The 19,820-nt window shown below is 33.5% G+C and overlaps 1 protein-coding gene and 1 pseudogene across 1 annotated transcript; both read left to right on the forward strand.

Moving 5' to 3' along the window:
• Window positions 1-287: 287 nt before the first annotated feature.
• On the forward strand, window positions 288-3,096 carry LOC132564462 (uncharacterized; annotated as a pseudogene).
• A 2,341-nt stretch (window positions 3,097-5,437) lies between these two features.
• Window positions 5,438-19,297, forward strand: LOC132564472 (chromatin assembly factor 1 subunit B-like). Its single transcript, XM_060229126.1, has 13 exons — window positions 5,438-5,489; window positions 7,121-7,243; window positions 9,302-9,407; window positions 9,719-9,745; window positions 10,218-10,329; window positions 11,934-12,037; window positions 12,486-12,582; window positions 13,265-13,549; window positions 15,316-15,416; window positions 15,904-15,955; window positions 16,368-16,493; window positions 18,018-18,216; window positions 19,016-19,297. The coding sequence occupies exons 2-13, from the start codon at window positions 7,121-7,123 to the stop codon at window positions 19,295-19,297; spliced, it is 1,614 nt and encodes a 537-aa protein (XP_060085109.1). The 5' UTR covers window positions 5,438-5,489.
• The last annotated feature ends 523 nt before the right edge of the window (window positions 19,298-19,820 follow it).

Raw genomic sequence — 19,820 nt, forward strand, 5'->3', positions numbered from 1 at the left:
TACATGACTGAAATATTGAAATAGTATATGGTTTGTTTTTGTTGAGTATTGTGTTTTATTTATTTGATTTAATCATATTATTCTTTATCATATTCATATAGCACGTGGAAAAGAAATGGCGGTTCAATGGGGTAACAATGAGTGTTAATCTCATGTATACCTGTGAAATCTTTACCATACATCTTTTAATGCTTTCATTAATTATGTTTATATAAAAGTATTTTATTGCAGCTTTACATTGGATTCTGGCTGATGACACAGGGGTTCAGGAAGTACTAGTTCCCCTAATGGATGACTGGCTGATGAACCCTAACTACCTCTCAGCTAAGGACACCAAAACATGGTCGAGGCAACACTTGGTTGTATCGCAGAAAAAGCTGAAAGAGACAGCCTATGCTACCATTGGTCAAAGAGAGAATTCCCTTTGGGCAGCAGTCAGGAAATTGCGCTTTACTGCATCAAATTTTGGAGACATTCTTGTTGCTGCAAATCAAAGTAGGTAGAACAATTCACTATGTAGATATATTTTTATTCTTTTCTGAAGGATTCGAGTTGTATGAAAGTAACTAACTGAAAGATTAATCATGTAAAATGTTGTGTCATTATCATGTTCAACAAATAAGAGTTTTAAGACATTTTTCAGAAGAATCACTACTGACATTTATTTCACACAGTTTGCAGCTATGCCTGTTTTAATGTATATTCACAATAACCGTAGAGCTGTTTTGAAGAGCAAAAACATGTCAAGGTGGCTATATTTCATGTTTACTTAAAATGTCAGTAACATACTTCCGGGTTGTCAATTTCCTTGAAGAAAAGACTCCTTAGTGCATACAATTTGGAGAAATGAGCGCCTAGTGGGGTGTAGCTCATGAAAAAATGGGATTGAAGAATATTGTAAGAAAGGAGGAGTAACTGTGGTGCAGACAGGCAAGTTTGAAACCAATGTGTATGCAGTTTGTAACTTGTAATCTAATTCTTTGGCTGACGTTATTAAATGTATCAAATCTGGCATATTTTGATTAAACGTTATCAACCTTGGCCTCTGTTTTGGAGTATTGATCAGTACACATGAAAAAGTCTTACTTACACTTTTAACTTATCTGGCAGAACGTAGAAGGTTTCTTTTTGAAATATGTTTTTTTATTAATCACAATATTTGCTAGACATAAAATTGTACCTGAATTACTGATTTGATCATGCTTTTCTTATATACAGGTATATGGCTGCATGAGTCTGGGGTACTTGGTGCATCACCTGATGGATTTGTACAAGGAGAGTTTAAGAATGATGGGAGTATCCATCATCAGTGTAGAAACCACTTAACTTCATCACCAGACATAGTTGAGTTGAAATGCCCATACACAGCCAGAGACATGACAATATTAGAGGCGTGTGAATCTATCAAAGATTTTTTCTGGGTAAGAAGTAACTAAGAACTTCTTTAAAAGCTCTGTGACTTTGCTAACAGTCAGACTAAATTGTTCATTTCAAGGAGATATTCAGACTGAAACCACTTAAAAGATGTGTATCAGATTGACATATTCAATTTCTGTCAAGTTACAGATATACAATTCCCTTTTGCCAAGATAATTTATGTTCTAAAGACGACTACCCGGTACTCGAAACTTCCCCACCTGTTTTCAACTGTTTCTAACAAAAGTTTATATTAATTTGATACATAGGCTGTGTATATTAGCCTGTATATGACCACGCATATGTGGTACGTAATGGAGATTACTCAGATCAGTGTATTTTTAATTCCAATATTTGTTATTTAGTTTTAAGTCCAATATGTGTACTGTTTCAGAAATGTCAGATGATGGAAAGATTGTGCTAAAACAGTCACATGACTACTGGCACCAGATACAGGGCCAGCTGTACCTGACAGGGACTCAATGTTGTGACCTTGCTGTCTGGACAACAAAAGACTTTCAGGTGATAAGGATAACAAAAGATCAAATGTGGACACCTAATATTTCTGTTCTGATTGATTTTTATTTCATCACGTTCTTGCCATCACTGTCATTAAAGCAGTTTAATTTTTAAAAAATGTCAAATTGTACTACAACTCTATTTGCAACATGTTTTTATATCTATAGATAACATCTCAACAAATTCTTTACAACTACAGATAATGATCACGATATTGTACATCTACAGATAATGATCACGATATTGTACATCTACAGATAATGATCACGATATTGTACATCTACAGATAAATGATCAGTAAGATAAGATGTTCCAGTGAAAGTATTATGAAACAATAAATAGTTATTACTTCTAGAGTACAAGAAATTATTAAATGATTGTCATGACTTACTGTATATGTCTTAACAGTAGTACATGTATAAAGTACCATATGGTCTCAAACTCATGTGTGAAGTTAAATTTGAATGCCTTCAGTATTTCATGAGAAAACAGTTTTAAGTGAATTCTTTTTATGCTTGATTCGTTAAGAACAGCAGGCAAAAACCTTAACCCAGTGATAACCCATCACTAATGCTGGTATGGAAATATTAGCTTACATGTCCTTTTAAGAGCTGAGCTCAAGATTTAAAGCTGAGAAAATAGTAGAATGTGCAAGAAATATTAAATTATAAATAGAAAAACAGACTGGTCTACACCTGACATTTCAAGACTGGACAATTTCATATTTATCTGCAATTTCCTTTAACAATGGCACCAGAACATTGACAAGACGGCAGCAAACTTGAAAAAGTTTTGTTGATAAATGTTTGTATTGTGCTGGTATGTGATTTAAAATCTCAAAATTCTTTATTCTTTCATTTGCTCGCTCAATGTGGATCCTACTTCTTCCAATCTTAAAACAAAGTTCTGCCTCCTCTTTGGTAAAATGACCTTCGTTTGACAGGAAAGGAGGGATATTTAATGAAACACCAGGATGTAGTTTATCAAAAATATTGAAACCCTTATCAGCCAGTATCATGTCCCCTGGTTTTAGCAAGTAACCTGGAATGTTCTACAATGGCTGCATCAGAAGTTGATCCAGGGTACAAATCAGAACAATATACCAATGCTGCATTTGGAGCTACACATGTTACAGGTTTGACAGCATGCCTACTTTTATAGTTACTATAGGAAAGAGATTGACAAATCATGTCTGATGAAACATCTTGAATAACTTCTGTAGCATCCATTGATATTCTGACAGAACTAAAGTCTTTGAAAGACTTTGGCATAGACCCCTTACATTTTAACTGACTAGGTATACCGACAGCTTTCAAGACACCATCATATAAAATTTCATGTAGAGCAGAAATGTAAGTATTTATGATATTTGAAACAGTTGCACGGCTTGTGTTAAATCTCTCTGCTAAATCTAAATCCCTACAGTTGAGCCTTAATTTCATGAGAGTCATTAACAGCTGGTCTTCTATGCTAAAGCAATTGACTGTCCATCCTGCATAGTAGTTATGTCCCCCAAACGAAGTGGGGAGACATATTGTGTTTGCTCTGTTTCTTCTTCTTCTTATTTATATTATTCTTATTTCTTCCACTTTCTTCCGCCGGCGAGGTTTCCGACGCGTTTCTGAAAAACTATTGCATGGAATTTAACAAAACTTTACACACATATTCATATATGTGGGACGGAGTGCAGGCCACTTGAATTTTTCCAATCGGTAATCTGAGCGGTCAGCTGTGGTCAAAATTTGGCCAAATTTTAGATATTGTCCGATTTTCGTGAAAATTGATATATATGTATTAGGTGGCACTAGGAGCAAAATGGCATAGTCTATTTTTCAGTGCCCATTGATCGGTCATCTGAGCAGTCAGCTGTGGTCAAAATTTGGCCAAATTTTAGATATTGTCCGATTTTCGTGAAAATTGGTATATATGTATTAGGTGGCACTAGGAGCAAAATGGCATAGTCTATTTTTCAGTGCCCATTGATCGGTCATCTGAGCAGTCAGCTGTGGTCAAAATTTGGCCAAATTTTAGATATCGTCTGATTTTCGTGAAAATTGGTATATATGTATTAGGTGGCACTAGGAGCAAAATGGCATAGTCTATTTTTCATTCAGCCATCAAAAATAATCATCAAGAAAATAGCAACATGACAACATTAACATAATTCAAACTCCAATTCCATAATAATTAGGACATAGTACGAACAAAAGAAAAGTTTACACGCAGACTCCTCAAAAAGTAAAAGGAGAATAAGACCAGGTATTCCGGAAGAGTAAGCGTCTTCTGCTTCATTTACATCGGTCAATCTAAGTAAGTAATGTCACGTACTCGAACGAGAACAATGTGTACAACAACGGAACCAATACGAAAACTGACGCAAATTGATTTACAACTGAAAATTTAAACAGTAATGTTTTATCTTAATACACTATTTATCTTATGAAATTTCCTCACCTTGTATTGACTTTGAAGGAGAGATTTTAATATGGAAAAAAGTCTGTCATTATTTTATTATTTGCTGAAAGATAGATAAATCTGCAGTCGTTTTATTGTATTTTAGTTGCTCTTAAAAATAAGGCTGTTATTAAGTCATTATTATTGTTGATGTCCGAAAACAATTTATCAGAAACTAGAAATGTTACAAAATAAAAATGTTCAAAGTGGAGTGTCTAGTATAGTTTGTCATCGGCCGTCATATTGGTACGAAAAGGTGGTGTGGGTCTGTTCTTTTCTGCGAAACGAAACCGTGCCACATGCGATCGGGTAAACGAAAGCTTCCCTAATTAATCAATGCAATATTTTTTCAACCAGAGGAATCTTGGCGCCCACCATTGTTTGATCTTTATTTGTTCTTTTAAATTGAACCCTTTTCCTTCTTTTCTCTCGGTTCCTCTTTTTCTTGGTTATATAGGATGTGAAAACATCTTTCAAGAAATACCGATAATAATCTTTGAGTATCAAATCCAAGATGGCCGATTGTTGGTCGCGTGATGGTAGCCTATGGATGAAATTTGAGAAAGGTCCATTTCTCAAGGAAGAGCGATAACAAATTTCATTGTTAAAGTTCAAGATAGCCGCTTGTTAGCCTTTTTCATCAAATCAAATGGGCAGAGCAAAGGACCAAAGGGAACCTACACATTTAGAATCGTCGATATTTGGAATGACCTGCATGAGTCGGTTTTGATGCAAAAGAATTTAGATCCAAAACGTGGTAAAGAAACATGCGGTCACATAACTCCTACGTCTGAAATGAATATCTCTTGCACCAATTTTGGTGCTCATCAAAATGGTATTTTCTTACGTATATCACACACTTAGATATAGCATAGAGATTCGTGATAATTTTTTCAGCATGTGTATTGGAGTAACAGCTTGATACTATCCGGATTCCGTTCCGGTTCTTGTTATTATATTCTAATGCAATCAAGCGCTTCGTTGACAGCGACAGATATATTCGTGAAATTGCCGCCAAATTTGTGTTGTTGTAATGAAATACTGAAAGAAAATTATCTTCTTCTGGAATCTTTAGGAGGCTTTTAGCCGCTGAAGACAGGGTAAATGTAGTTTATCACTTCAATACTCATTTATGATATGTACTGCTCAGTAAACTTGTCTGACATAATCGGGAAAATGCACGCGGTTCTCTATGATCGCTTTGTGAAAAGACATATATATGCTGATGACTATCAGCTGTTTTTGTTTTTTACGCTTTGATGATTTACATCACCATAATTATTGCTGTAGTGCTGTCTCTAATTCATATTTATTTATTTAACTTTTCGTCTTTGTTTATGTGTCTTTTACTGCATTGTATAATTAGTGGGGATGGATGGCACGATGTCAATATATTGACGGGTGGCATGGTCGGCAAATTGTTTTGATATTCCGGTCGGAAATTAAAAGAGTTAATCTTAAATTATTGATCTGCATATTCTTCATGTAAGCCCATTTATAGAAGCATAATTAGCCGATTGTTCGTTTCTTTTTTAACCCATAAAACTGTCAATCCATCGATGGTCGTTGACTGTACAGAAGTATATCTGTAAATAATGAAATGTGAAACACATGTACATCTGATTAGCAAAACATAAGTGTTTTCATATCAAATCTTAAGATGCTTCACTTTTTAAAACGTATTTTTGAAATTGCTGCCAATACAAAATTTCAGAGATGTGTCATTAACTTTGCAAAAAGTTAACTCAATAGATTGATGAAAAAATGAGATTATATACATTTGTATGAAGTTCACGACTGTAAATGTTTTAAATCATATGCAGGTTTGTCGAAAAAAACATTTTATCTATCAGTGTATTATTATAGGCATCACATTATTATAAATAAGGGAAATATTGCTTGAACGCTGTAACATGCATGAGTCTCTAAGGTTATTTATTTTTATACCATTACCGAAACATGAAATTGCAGTTATATAATTGTCAAATCTCTTTGTCCATATTTGACTGGAAAATTCTACCCTGGTTCGGCATTAGTTTTACCCTTATTGAATTTGATAGCATAGGACATGCCTCTAGTATGTTAAAAGTTCCTCGAAGTCATCATTAACTTCAAAAACATCCTGCATAAACATGAATGAAGCTGTAAACATGGCAAAATTAACCAACAACCAAACAAAACACAAATGTTGCCAGATATAAGTACAAATGCAATTGGAACATGTAGCTTTCTTTCTGAAACAAGATTTATCACATAAGTGGCTTACATGATGTCATAAAGTGGTATCATAAATATTGTAAGACACTTCAAAAATAAGTATATAGTGTACGAAAACAAGAAAAAAAAGAAGAGTTTTTCCTTATTTTTCAGCTACACAGGTTAAATGATAAATCAAATCTTACACTCATGTTGATGTAAATGGAATTTATGATTTGATATATCACTGCTGTAAAAGTTTATCACGACATGTCCAATAATAGAGTTTGTTTAGTATGTTACACGTTACATCCAAACATTTTTACATTTTATCATACATCATTTGGAATGATTAATTGATGCCTTAGGAGTTATATAACACCCACTGATTGTGGTAGAAATTGAAAAGCATCACAAAAAATTTACACAAAACTGGAAATATTTTTCAATTGTTGTTCAAGTGTTATCAAGGGTAAAATGTGATGACTTACCAGTACATATACATGTTTCTTCTAAATTCTGCTTTTCATTTCAGATGAAAGTAACCACACCTGAGATATCATGGCATGAAAGAGACCCTATTTATAGTGTGGATTTCCAACCAGGAACTCAGAAAATCCGACGACTTGCCACAGCTGGTGTAGATAAGTTTGTTCGTGTATGTATTTACAATTTCTACAGACGAAAACAAAGTATCGAATTCTAGGATGGATGGGTAGGCACTGATTAGAAAAGAAAGCATTTTTATTATTCCATATCAAATTTATGATAATGTATGGACATAAATTGTACATCTATATGCTTTAAAAACAAACTTCTGGAACAATTAAAAAAATTAGTGAAACTGTAACCATTCAATTTCAATTATTTTATTCAATTAAAAAATAAAAATGAAACCAGAAACACCTTTTAAAGAATGAAAGAAAATCAAGATCATCAGTGAAACATTTCATATCAGTTAACAAATGAGCAATTATCAAACTCATTTGACTTGGGAGCTTTCAGAGATTGTCTGCACACAGATATAGGGCCTGATATTACGTACAGTTTACTTAACGATATCTTCATCATTGTCTGTACTTTTAGAGATATTAGCGAAGGCCTTGCATGCTGACAAAATTCTTATAGTCCCATATAATTTTTTGAAAGTTACGCAAAGCCATTCTAATCGTAAACAAGCATGGCGGTCTTTCTAGAATTTGACCTGATTACCTATAGATCCCAGGATGCAACAGACTATTGTAAACACTCGCTATGGCTTCCCAAGCAACCATGAAAGTTCAGAAGATATTATTGTGATTCATATTAAAAGGTATGATTAATTAAATCCACAAGAATGTTATTTTGATTTCAATCTTAAAATTATCCTGTATACAGTTGCGAATGATAGTTCTAGATGACTTGTTTCAATCATAAACATGTGATGGACAGGTACTCCTTAAAAGACTTGATAGTCTTGTACTGGTGTAATTGTATCTTTTTTTTAAGTCACTGTTTTTGGTTCCTTCTGGAAGCGTGACATGTTACAGCAACCAAAATTATCAAGGTGCAAGGTCATGCAATAGTGCATGTGATACACCCTGATAGAACGACTTCTGAAATACCTAATGGTCCATAATCGATGTCCAGACAATACTTATAACCCAGAAGATATGGTAATCAATTTAACAGGCCTATTGCCTTTTTTGACAAATCAGTTTATTTTACAAATTTCATCGTTTTGTGTACAGATTTTGATGAGAAATACATTGTTCAGACTGTAGCAGTTGATAATCTTGCTGCTCAGATTGTTGCTGGTTTCTTTTTTCATTCAAATACTTTTCATCCTGCATGCTTTTAGTATGACATGTATCTTATGCAGGATCCAATGTACTTGGTAATTGTTTGCATTTAGGCTTAAGCATATTGGTGACTTAGACTGTAGAACATCCATTATCAATGCAAGCTTTGACAGTTTGCTGAATAATGTCTGTATCAAAAAGAATGTAAATCTGAAATTATCCAGACATCAAAGGACACTAAAATATATGCAACGTGATATGAAAATAATTTGAATTTCCTGAAAGGGTGACAATGATATGTATATTCACTGTTCATAAGGTAAAATTGAAATGATAATTACCATCAGACAGATTTATGTTATTATTACTATATTCAGTATTAAACGATGTAACAGCATACTTGGTATAGATAATTTTTACGATGATTATGTGAAATTGTTGAAATAGTTCATAGGTTATATATCATTTTGAAAAAAGAAATGATAAAGGACCTTAGTTATTTTCATGTTAATGTTGGCAGTGTGATATTGTTGAGTTTATTTGCATTGAAATTTTCATTACATTAAACAGCTGATCTATTATTGTATTATTTATTATATTAGGTATATACAGCATTGGTTCTAAAGGTCTTGGAAAGTCTTACTGACAAGTCCTAGAAATCCTAATAAACAGCCGTCCGACAACTGATAAAATATATACATATAATAGGTATGCAATTTCCACAAAATATGAAACATAATTATATGTACAGGTAAGAGTCCTGTGTGCACCGTCACAATTATCTGCCAGTTTAAAACATGTGCATGCAAACATTCTATAAAGGTATTGATAGGTGATCATAATGCACTATAACATATACTGTGAAAGAAAATGTGAGTGATATAGGCCCTCTGGGCCTCTTGTTTCAACGTTTAAATTATACGTTTTGTTTTCAGATGTGGCAAGTAACAATTGGAGGAGATGGAAAAGGAAATGTTGAATTCCTGTCGAACTTGAAACGTCACACTAAAGCTGTCAATGTGTGCCGATTTTCTCCAGATGGTACAGTTGTTTTTCAGTCTTACAATTTATCCTGTAATTTGTTTTTTCTCATGCTCTTATAATTTGTGTTTAAACTCTATCTACCCAGTTAATAGGTAATTGGAAAACTTTGGTACGTTGTGGAGTACAACTGCCTTGAGGAGTTCCCATAACAGATTAGATTTATGAAGTACAAATGGTACATTATAAGAGATCCATTAATATTTAAGGAAATGAATAAGTATTTAAAATCTTAGGTTAGTGGGAACTGAGTTCACTGTTAACAAGTAATTATTCATGTATGTCATTTTTGATTTGGTGTTTGTTTTCAGGTGAGATGCTGGCATCTGCTGGAGATGGTAAGGTTATCACACTCTGACATGAGTGATGAATAAAATTTGTTTAATTGTTCTGTCTTATCACTCGGAATAAGATCTATTTCTTTGTTTTTGAGTTTAAAACAGGTTTAATTAATGTATGAAACTACAAAAAAATGATAATGATGATAATGAAATTATAATATTTGGTTTGTTCTTTTCTGCTTGTTATCAACTGTGACTATATATATCCTCAAAACAGTACATTGAATAAGCAGTTCTGATAGCTGTGGTCCAGTGATCTTCTAACAGTATAGCACTGTATTCCCACAAATTTTCCCCTCTCAATTTTATTTGCTCACACATAACTTCTTTAGTACAGCATTTTAAACCCCACTATATGGAAATAGAAAAGAAACCTGTGGTAAATGATGAGTAGAATCTGTTAATTCCGTCACATATACAAGGTATGTGTTAAATGATGATGTTATCCAATGACATGTACTATTTATAGATGCTGTGATAATATTCTGGAAGCTGAGTGACCAGTCTACTCCAGCGAACAGCATCTTCCAAGAGGAAGAGGAGGATAACAAGGAGAGCTGGGTCACCCACAAAGTTCTAAGGTAACCCAAAAGTTTCTCTTGTCACCCAAAAAGTTCTAAGGTAACCCAAAAGTTTCTCTTGTCACCCACAAAGTTCTAAAGTAACCCAAAAGTTTTTTTTGTTAGCTTTGAAGTTCTAAGGGCAGTTCCAGAATTGAATGTGTCGGGCATTGGGCGGCATATGATTTATTTTTTTGTGAGGTTGGGAAAAACACAAATGTATTTTGTGTGATTGTTGCCTTTACAAATTGAATTGCATGGGTGACTGGTTAAATGGGAACCCCAAAAAATAAAAATGTGGGAGTTAACTTGTTACAGAAAATCAAGAATTTGTGGGTCAAACAATTCAGTTGTTTGATTTTGAAAGAGATCAAAATTAAATCATTAATTCATTTTTCTGATTGTGATCCAAAAGTTGAAAGCAGATTACTCATGTTGGTTTTGAAACTCTTGTAGGATATATAGTGAAGGATAACTGGAATATTCAAGAGGTGGCCATATGGCTTGGCCAAAATGGCCTCAAATCCTTAATGGGGCCATTTGTGCATAAGCACTTTTGTTGGTAGTAGTCAAGCTAACTCAAAGCATGTTTGTGATACAAAACCACAAGGCATGTTTGTGATACAAAACCACATCAGTACATAGTAGCAGACTAGTAACAAGCAAATTACATTTTTGCCTGGAAATGACATGACGAGAAATTACTGACAATGTGTGAAATAAATGAAATAAAAATGGCATATAACAAGTACTTCCATCCACTGCATTCCTTGCTTGCAAACTTCCAGTATAGATATGGTAGCTAATAGATTGAAAACTAACAACTTTCCCAGTTTGAAATGTGTGGCAACATACTGATTTTTTTTTCTGTTTTGAAATGTCAATATTTGTTGTGTTTATGCATGCAGAAAAAGGGAAATATTCAGTGATCTTTTCATAAAGTTTGGGAAAATATACTGACAATTTTGTGAGAAAACTGACAACATTTTTACTCAGGGAAGCAACATGTATTTTTGTGTAAAAAAAGGGCAAGAGAATGAAATTTTATGGGTGTCGTGTTAACGTGGAAAATAAAATTCTGTGGGGGTTGCTAAAGTAACAAATTTAATTGTGTGGGTTACTGAAATTGGCAACAACTCTACTTGGGTATTGAATAAATTTTATTATATGACTGGTTGGAGTAAAAGATTAAGCACCTCTCAGCCCCTCTAAACATTTAATTCTGGAACAGCCCTAAGGTAACCCAGAAGTTTCTCTTGTTACCTGTAAAGTTCTAAGGTAACCTAGAAGTGTATCTGGTAGCCAAAAGGTTATTGGTAAACAAAAAAAGTTTCTCCAATAATTTAAAAAGTTCTAATGTAATCCAAATGTTTCTCTGGTAACCCTCAAGGTTCAAGTGTTATCTAGAAATTTTCTGATAACCCGAACAAACTTTCAGGTATCCCAAAAAGTTGTCAGGTAACTCACAAAGCTTGAGGGTAACCCTAAGGTAACCTGAAATTTTCTCCCATAACACCAAAGTAACCCAAAACTTTCTCTGGTAACCCGAAGGTAACCCGAAACAAATTTCTAAGGTAACTAAAATAACCCTGAAGTTTCTCAGTTTGAAAATGCTTGACTTACAGGGGTCACCTTGAGGATATTTACGATTTGTGCTGGTCATCAGATAGCAAATACATGATATCTGGTTCCGTTGACAACAGTGCTATTCTATGGGATCTTGTAAAAGGTGAGGAGTAAATCAGATGGCTTGATATAAGATTTATAATCTTGTTGCCAGATCCATTTTCAATTTTATAAATTTGTGTATGTGTATGTTGTAAATGAAAATCTGAAAATAAAATATTGTGTAAACCAAATCATAACATGAACTTTCCTAATCATTGCTGTATCTTTCAAACCTTTGAAATATAAGTGACATAAAAACCTGCTGAGCAATTTGAGATTTCCATTTAAATCTATGTATGTTATGTAAAACTATCTTGATAATTCAGTATTTAATGCACTCAAAAAACAAAAAACAAAAAAAAAAAGATAATGAGAAAACAAAAGTAAAATAAATCATTTTGGATCTTGGTGTAGCTAATCCAATTTTTACACAGGACTAGAAAAAAAATACATTAATACACATTTGAAATCTTCGAATTTTGACCTTTTTATTCTGTTTTGTTTTTCAGACCAGAAGTTAGCTATGTTCAATGAACATAAGAGCTTTGTACAGGGTGTAACATTTGACCCAAAAAATGAGTTTGTGGCAACCTTATGTACAGACAGGTATGGACAATTGAGTTAAAGCATGACAAACTGTCATGAGCGATCCACAAAATGAGCCTTTTTGTCCTACATTGAAAGAAGATTGATCAATTGGGAATTGTGTCCTCAGGAGTTAACTCAAACTTTCCAAAGTTTTTTAAAAGAATCTAAAAGTGTAAACTTGGGATGGAACCTTTTACAAGAAGACCAACAGCATTGTAACTCGGGTGACTGTTAAGGCACTTGGGCATCTGGTTCATATGCTTATGGCTGTGAAACAGTTACTTTTTGTGGGGGGTTTATTTTCAATCTTTTTGTGGGTACTCCTCATTCAATAGTATGAGCAGATTTATTGAGCTACAAGTATCTGCTAAATCAAGTCTCCACGAAAAAGTTTTTTTTTTGAAAACCATGAAAATTGAGCCCCACAAGAATATTGGATTTTATAGTAATAATGTGCAAGAGAATATTTTTGAGTGGGTTTAGTTTTGATTGACTCTTTCAAAAAAATTTGGTGATGTTGGTGTATGTCAGTCCTCCATTGCTCGAATCTGATGGTATTCATGTCAGATATACCTGTGTATCTTCTTCATTTGATAGTTTGATGTCACAAAAGCATATAGCATTTAGAAATTTTAAATAAACTGCATTCGTATTCCGAAATCTTTAACACCACCATATTTACCTTGTATGTTATTTTCAGATCCTGTCGTGTGTATAGCGTCTCCAGCAGGAACTGTGTACAGAGTATCGTGAAGATGAGCCTTCCACAACCTCCAAAGGAGGCAGACACAGAAATAAAATCTGACGTTAAACCAGAAAAACCTAAAACTTTCAGGATGTTTCATGATGATACTATGCGATCGTTCTTTCGACGACTGGTGTTTTCTCCTGATGGCGAGATTTTGATAACACCAGCAGGATGTATGGAGATTGGCGATAAAGTTATCAACTCAACATATCTATTTTCTAGGCACAACTTTAGCAAGTATGTATATTCAAAATATTTTCTGGGCCCTAGAGAGGCTTTGCATCTTTGGTTCTTGTGGACATGATTCAAAAGACAAGGTCCAAGCTGCCTCACAATAGGGCTGCCTCACCTCAAAATCTAATAGCCCTGTGGTCTGCCAAGGCAATACAGTGGAAACCACATGATATCATGTTGGTTAATGTCACTTTCTGGTTAATATTATATTTCTTTCCCTGCTATATTCTATGTAATCCAACATCTGGTAATGTCTCTTATCTTCATGTTGGCAACACTTAATATCACTTCATTTTGATGACTATCACAAAAAACACAGTTAAATCGCTGGAAAATGAGGAGAGAATGATGGATTAATGCTGTAAGGGCCATGTCTAACACATAAATGTTGCTGATAATGTAGTAATTTTTCCCAAACAATTCATTCAGGGTACTTATGTATCTTATGGAATTAAGATTGAAAATCCATATGGTCACATCATAACATTGACATTTTTATCTGACATCAAATCATTTATCGCTTAAATTATAGTGAGTATGTGTAAGATGACTGTAAAATGTTCTAAAACTGGGTTTTCCCTATGACATGTTTCACAACATCTGATTGGCCATAAAAATTACCACTGATATATATAACAGCCAATGAAAGGTGCTGTATCAAAGGTGAACAGTTCATCACTGTCAGCTGTTCTTGTTAGCCATGTTTGATGAATTTGAAGTGCTCCTCAGAACCCATTTTATCAAAATTGCAGAGATACCAGGGCTCTCGATCTGCCAGATTTGGGGCCGAATTCCCAATGCAAAATAGTACTTTTTTTACCAATGAAGACCCCGAGTTTTCCCAATTCAAATGAAAACATTATTTTCCCCAATTCTAAGGCCCTGGGCCCCAGTCCCAAAATGGGATGTGAGAGCCCTGGATACACTGTGTATATATCAACTCAGTGATGATGCCCTATTATGAAGCCTATACAATAACAGATAAATGGATTATGCAGGAAAGTATCAGCCGATGACACCTCACATAAAAAAGTGACCATTTGTAAACTGTGAATATGACTTGATTCTTTCCAACTATTTACGATAACAGGTTAGATATTTCGTAGACTAAACAAACAAATGTTAGGAAAATCACTGCACATATTGGAAAAACAAAGCAGACTACAAATTTTGGTCTTCAAACATTTTCTGTAAGACACAAGTCAGTTTGACACATCAGAAAATTACCCTTCAGTATAGACATCTGACAAAACATGTCAACTGTATTGTCGTGTTCCACTTCTTTTCACATTTTCCTCCGAGGAATTAAACATGATATTAAGCAGGCTCCATTGTAATTAGTGTTAATCCCTGGGTATTGACCAATAGCTGATTTCCATTAACATTACAGACAATATTTTAAATCTGACCTCAAGTTGTTGCAATAATTTTTCAGAGAAAACCGTAGACCTGTTTTCGCTTATGAATCACAAGCAATCGCTCTCAAAATGGATCTCATTTATCTTGATGTAAAAAGAACCAAAAACTTTTCCAGGAAGGACTTCTTTAAATTACAATATCTACTTGTCTACATACATTGATCAGAAGCATCTTTGGGTGAAGGGGACTAAATTTTATGCAGCAGGCACTATGGGCCTTTTGTTCATTTTGTAAGCCTTTGTTCAATAGCAAGTACAAGTATGAAGTAGATAGTGTAATAATACACTAATTAGTTGTGTTTCAGACCGGGCATTATGTTCACATGTAAATTGTATCAATATGCATTTCAGGCCTGCTGTCTATTTACCCAGTCCCAAAAAAGCCACGATATGTGCCAGGTGCAGCCCTCTGCTTTACCAACTACGCAAAATACATCGAAATGGAACAACAGGTATTTAATTATACTGGTTAAATGATATGGTTTTTGCTGATACCCTTTTTTAGCATGTTAAACCTGATAGTTGTGCATGATATAACACATATTTAATCATGGATATTTCTGAGTCGATAATGTGTACGATAGAAATAAGCAATACAGAAATATATATATAGTTTGCATGTTCTGCAGGGTTTGGATATTTTTCAAATGTAATTTCATTTCACATACATCAATTTATGTTTGATAAATTTAATGTGGAAGGTTCTATTTGAGTTTTGAGTTGCTAAAATTTGTAAATATTCAATGAAATAGAAATGTTCAAAATCAGCTAATATATGGAGACTATCACTGAAAATTGTTATTGTGTTATCCTGTATCTTGGTAGTTATATTTCGCTTAAAAATATTTTATGCAGGAGACTTAAAGTCTTTGTTGTTATGAAAAAAAGGCAACAAAAAATGTATCTATTTAAATATTTTATAACATTTTTTCTCTTCAGATCACACAAATAACAATTTAAAAGAATGGGAAAAGTACACAACATTATTCTGGTAAGAGAAAAGTGGTTTATTTAACACACAAATATTGTCAATTTATCTAGATGGAGAGATAAGATAATTGATTTTCTGTAGCATTTATCATTAACTTCTGAATATTTCAAGCTATTGATAGAAAGAAACTAATAGTTTCTTATAGCTGATAATTTGGAAATTGGAAAAAACAGCCTGTTGATTTGACGATTACCTATGGCTCCCAAAACTGATAAATTTCTTAATTGTGAGCCATAATTGAAGTGATTTCACTCAATCTTAAAGATATTTGCTCTTGAGATTTTTTTTGTCAAATTTCATGGAGTAGCAACAGATGATGTGTAAATATGAAAAATGATTAAAATTTGATAACACACAATTCTGTGAATCAGACTAGGGAATCCTTGATAATTTCATGATTGTTTGCCGACAGCCTGCCATACAGGATAGTGTTTGCTATAGGGACCGAAGACTCCATTTTACTGTATGACACACAACAGACAGCACCATTTGGATACATCAGCAACATACATTATCACCAGCTTAGTGATCTCGCCTGGTAAGTTAAAATCGATTGCTGTTTAGAATTCAAAAGATAATTCTAATTGTCTTTAATGTCAAGAGGATGGAGACCTGTAATGTTGTTCACAGGCACCAGGCTTTCATTTTACCTCTGACTCAATTGGTTTCGATTGCCTGGATTATTAGAGACTTCGGACGTTAAAAAGACATGTAGATGTCTGCATATAATTAGTTTTGACTCAACACATCTTTGAAGCAAAAGTTGATACGACTCTGAGAGTTAAATGGAAGTTTATGGAAGTTATTTGTTCTTATGGAATTTTTATTTCCCAATTTTTGTGGGTACTGAAAACAAATTTTTTTGTCCATGAAATGATAAAATTGATAAAAGTTGACAGTACTAGTGAATATTGTGATAAAGATTTATGCAAAAAATCAATTAAAATAAAAAAAAATAATTGTTTGCATAAATGTAATAGGTGTTAAGTCAGTCATGTGAATATCATTACATTATGTGTATATTTGTGTTGGCAAAGTTCCCTTTAAACAGCATTAAAGCCCCAATGTATGCTTCATTTGTCAAATTATGAGATTCAGAAAATTTCTGAGAAAGTTTTCACTCAGTATTTATGCAAAGCTAAGATTAAAACATACTTCAGCTGAGTGATATCTGTTAAGGTTAAGAAAAACTTTGTGGGAATATCAAAACCAAACAAAGAATGGAATAAAAGTGGGTCCCACTTAAATTACAAACCAACATTATATGTAGTTCAGAAGGACATCGGGAAAATACCATGTGACCAATCTTCATACTCATTTGTACACGATGTCATATCACAGGTAGAATGCAGATGTATAGTCTTTCAACGGCTTACTGTGTAGTCTGAATAAGGTGTTTCTATAGTAAATACTGACCTCTCACAGAAATGTCTGAAAGATTTTCTGACTTTGGTTTGGCAAAGATTGTAAATTGAGGCATGTTTACAAAAAGTGAATATCAACAACTTTTATATCAGTACAAATGTACAATGTCATCTTGAGTAGATAAGATAAGTTATGCTTAGATAAGTTAATTTTTACTAGATCAATATAAATAGATTAGACAATTTCTTCACTTATGTATTTCAGTGTTTTAATGGTTTATTATTATTACCGATACCATGTATATATTAATGTTGCCAGTGTTAATTTCGTACTATTATGATGTTACCGTGGGAACTATGAAAGCTCTGTTGGGAGAGTGTTAGCCTTCACATTCATTGGTTTAGATCCATAATGTATGATTTGATGCTCTCTACCTGTGGTAGATTGTGTTTCTAAGGAACATAAGGAACTGTCATTGTTATGTCCATGAACAAAACATTTTATCTTAATTTGTCTGGATGGCAAGTGATGGTCCTTCTGTATGTTGTTCAGTGAGGTAGCTCCCTGCTTCTACTTCAGATTCTGCCTCAAAATGACTTAAGTTTTCAAGGGGCAATAAACTTTGCAAAAAATCAATATTAAATGAAAAGTAACTACTAATGAATTTTTTGTATGAAATGTTAATTTTCTGTTGAAGGTCACCAGATGGTCGTTTCCTCTTTGTGAGTTCCACAGATGGCTACTGTACCATGGTGGTATTTGATGAAGGAGAAATCGGAGAAGTGTATGTACCAGAGGAAGGGACCGATCCTTCAGCATCTGAAAGCGTGGAGATAGACACCAAAGATGAAAAACAGTCACAGCCTAGTCCTGCACCATCGTCTAATAGTTCTCGGGTGAGTATGAACTCAATCCTCATTTTCTCAATTTAAGTAGAATGCGTTTAGATGCCTGAAGCAGGAGCCATTTCAGTACTATCTAATCTTTCTGGCTTTTTTTTTGTCTATCTTACAGTATTCATTAACGAAATTCAACTTCCAGAATCTTTTAAATCAAAGTGGTAAAACGATACTGACAACAGATAGAACAAAAAATTAACTTCAATCCTATAAAATCATTCATTTTTTATGGAAGATATATTTTCATGGATTTCATTGCTATTCTCAATCCATAAACTCCCATGTTCACCAGCTGCCAAATGAGTGTTAGTAGATTCATTAAGCTACATTCATCCACAAAATCAGGAGTCTATGAAATCAAACATTTTTTTTTTGAAACAAAAAATTTTTTTTTTTTTAAATTTGATAATAGTCCCACCAAAATATGTGTAAAAGTGTGAAGTGAACATCTACAAATGATTCTACATATATTATTTCTTATTTGATCTTTGACCTTTAAACTATTAGCTTATTTGATCTTCATAAAACTGAATGTTTACACCTTTAAACTATTAGCTTATTTGATCTTCATAAAACTGAATGTTTACACCTTTAAACTATTAGCTTATTTGATCTTCATAAAACTGAATGTTTACACCTTTAAACTATTAGCTTATTTGATATTTTTGTTAAATTCAATTGTTTTAGCTTTCTACCTGTATTCTTATATAATTATCTATGAATTTTTTTTATCTATAATTTTGTGTTTAAACTGTTACCATGCTTCACCTGTAATAAGCTTTTTTTTCTATGTTAGAGTGAAGACCCAATAACCATGGAAACTGATTCCTGTAGCAGTGACCTTAAACTTATTCTTGAAACCTCAAACGATGGTCTGCCTAAAGACTCAGTTACAGAAGAAAAGTCTTTGAACACAGATGCTGTACCATCACAAACTGTTGACAAAGTTTCACCTAGTGCTCCTTCCATCCAGGCTGATCCGGACAAACCTAAAGCTTCTATAGCAGGCCTTAACATTCGTTCTTCCTCTGGACGGCGGATACAACTCACCACCCTGTCGCTAAACAAACCTAAGTGACAAAGAAATCGTGATTTAGCAATGATTATATCAGCTGCACAATCTTTCCAATCAGGAAAGTTTCACATCTATTTAAACTTTGGTATGAACATTTTATGTGTCATGTAGCATACTGATCACTATAGAGCAAGAGACATGAAAGTATTGAATACAACCATGTTTACAAAACATTGGTTTTTAACTGTATACTTTATTCATTTTTTTCGATGAAAGTAGGTGAAATATTGATAAAATTGGCTAGCCTTGTAAAATGTATATCTGTATTTCAGGCATACAGACAGTAGATTAAAGCTACATTTTCTGGTAGTTCTAAGCACTTCAGAAGTTTTGTAATTTCAAAGTTACCTCTAGCTCCTATGAAAACACTATTTTATGCCATGTTCAGTATTGAAAGCAAGATTCTCTTTCATATTCTTCAAAAAATAGACTGTGATTATGTAAAATCTTTTCATAAAACCAAGGTCTATGGAAAATGAAAGGAATTTTATCATAATACTTTTGAAGAGACAGAATCTAAATATTA

This window comes from Ylistrum balloti, unplaced genomic scaffold, assembly GCF_031769215.1.
Source record: "Ylistrum balloti isolate Yb309-2 unplaced genomic scaffold, AGI_CSIRO_Ybal_v1 Utg372288, whole genome shotgun sequence".
Lineage (NCBI taxonomy): Eukaryota > Metazoa > Mollusca > Bivalvia > Pectinida > Pectinidae > Ylistrum > Ylistrum balloti.

Excerpts from the sequence above, each read along its gene's own strand:
- LOC132564472 (XM_060229126.1), top strand. The coding sequence starts at position 7,121 with ATGAAAGTAACCACACCTGAGATATCATGGCATGAAAGAGACCCTATT. Across the intron at positions 9,408-9,718 it reads GTGCCGATTTTCTCCAGATG|GTGAGATGCTGGCATCTGCT; the intron begins GTACAGTTGTTT and ends GTTTGTTTTCAG. Across the intron at positions 9,746-10,217 it reads GCTGGCATCTGCTGGAGATG|ATGCTGTGATAATATTCTGG; the intron begins GTAAGGTTATCA and ends TACTATTTATAG.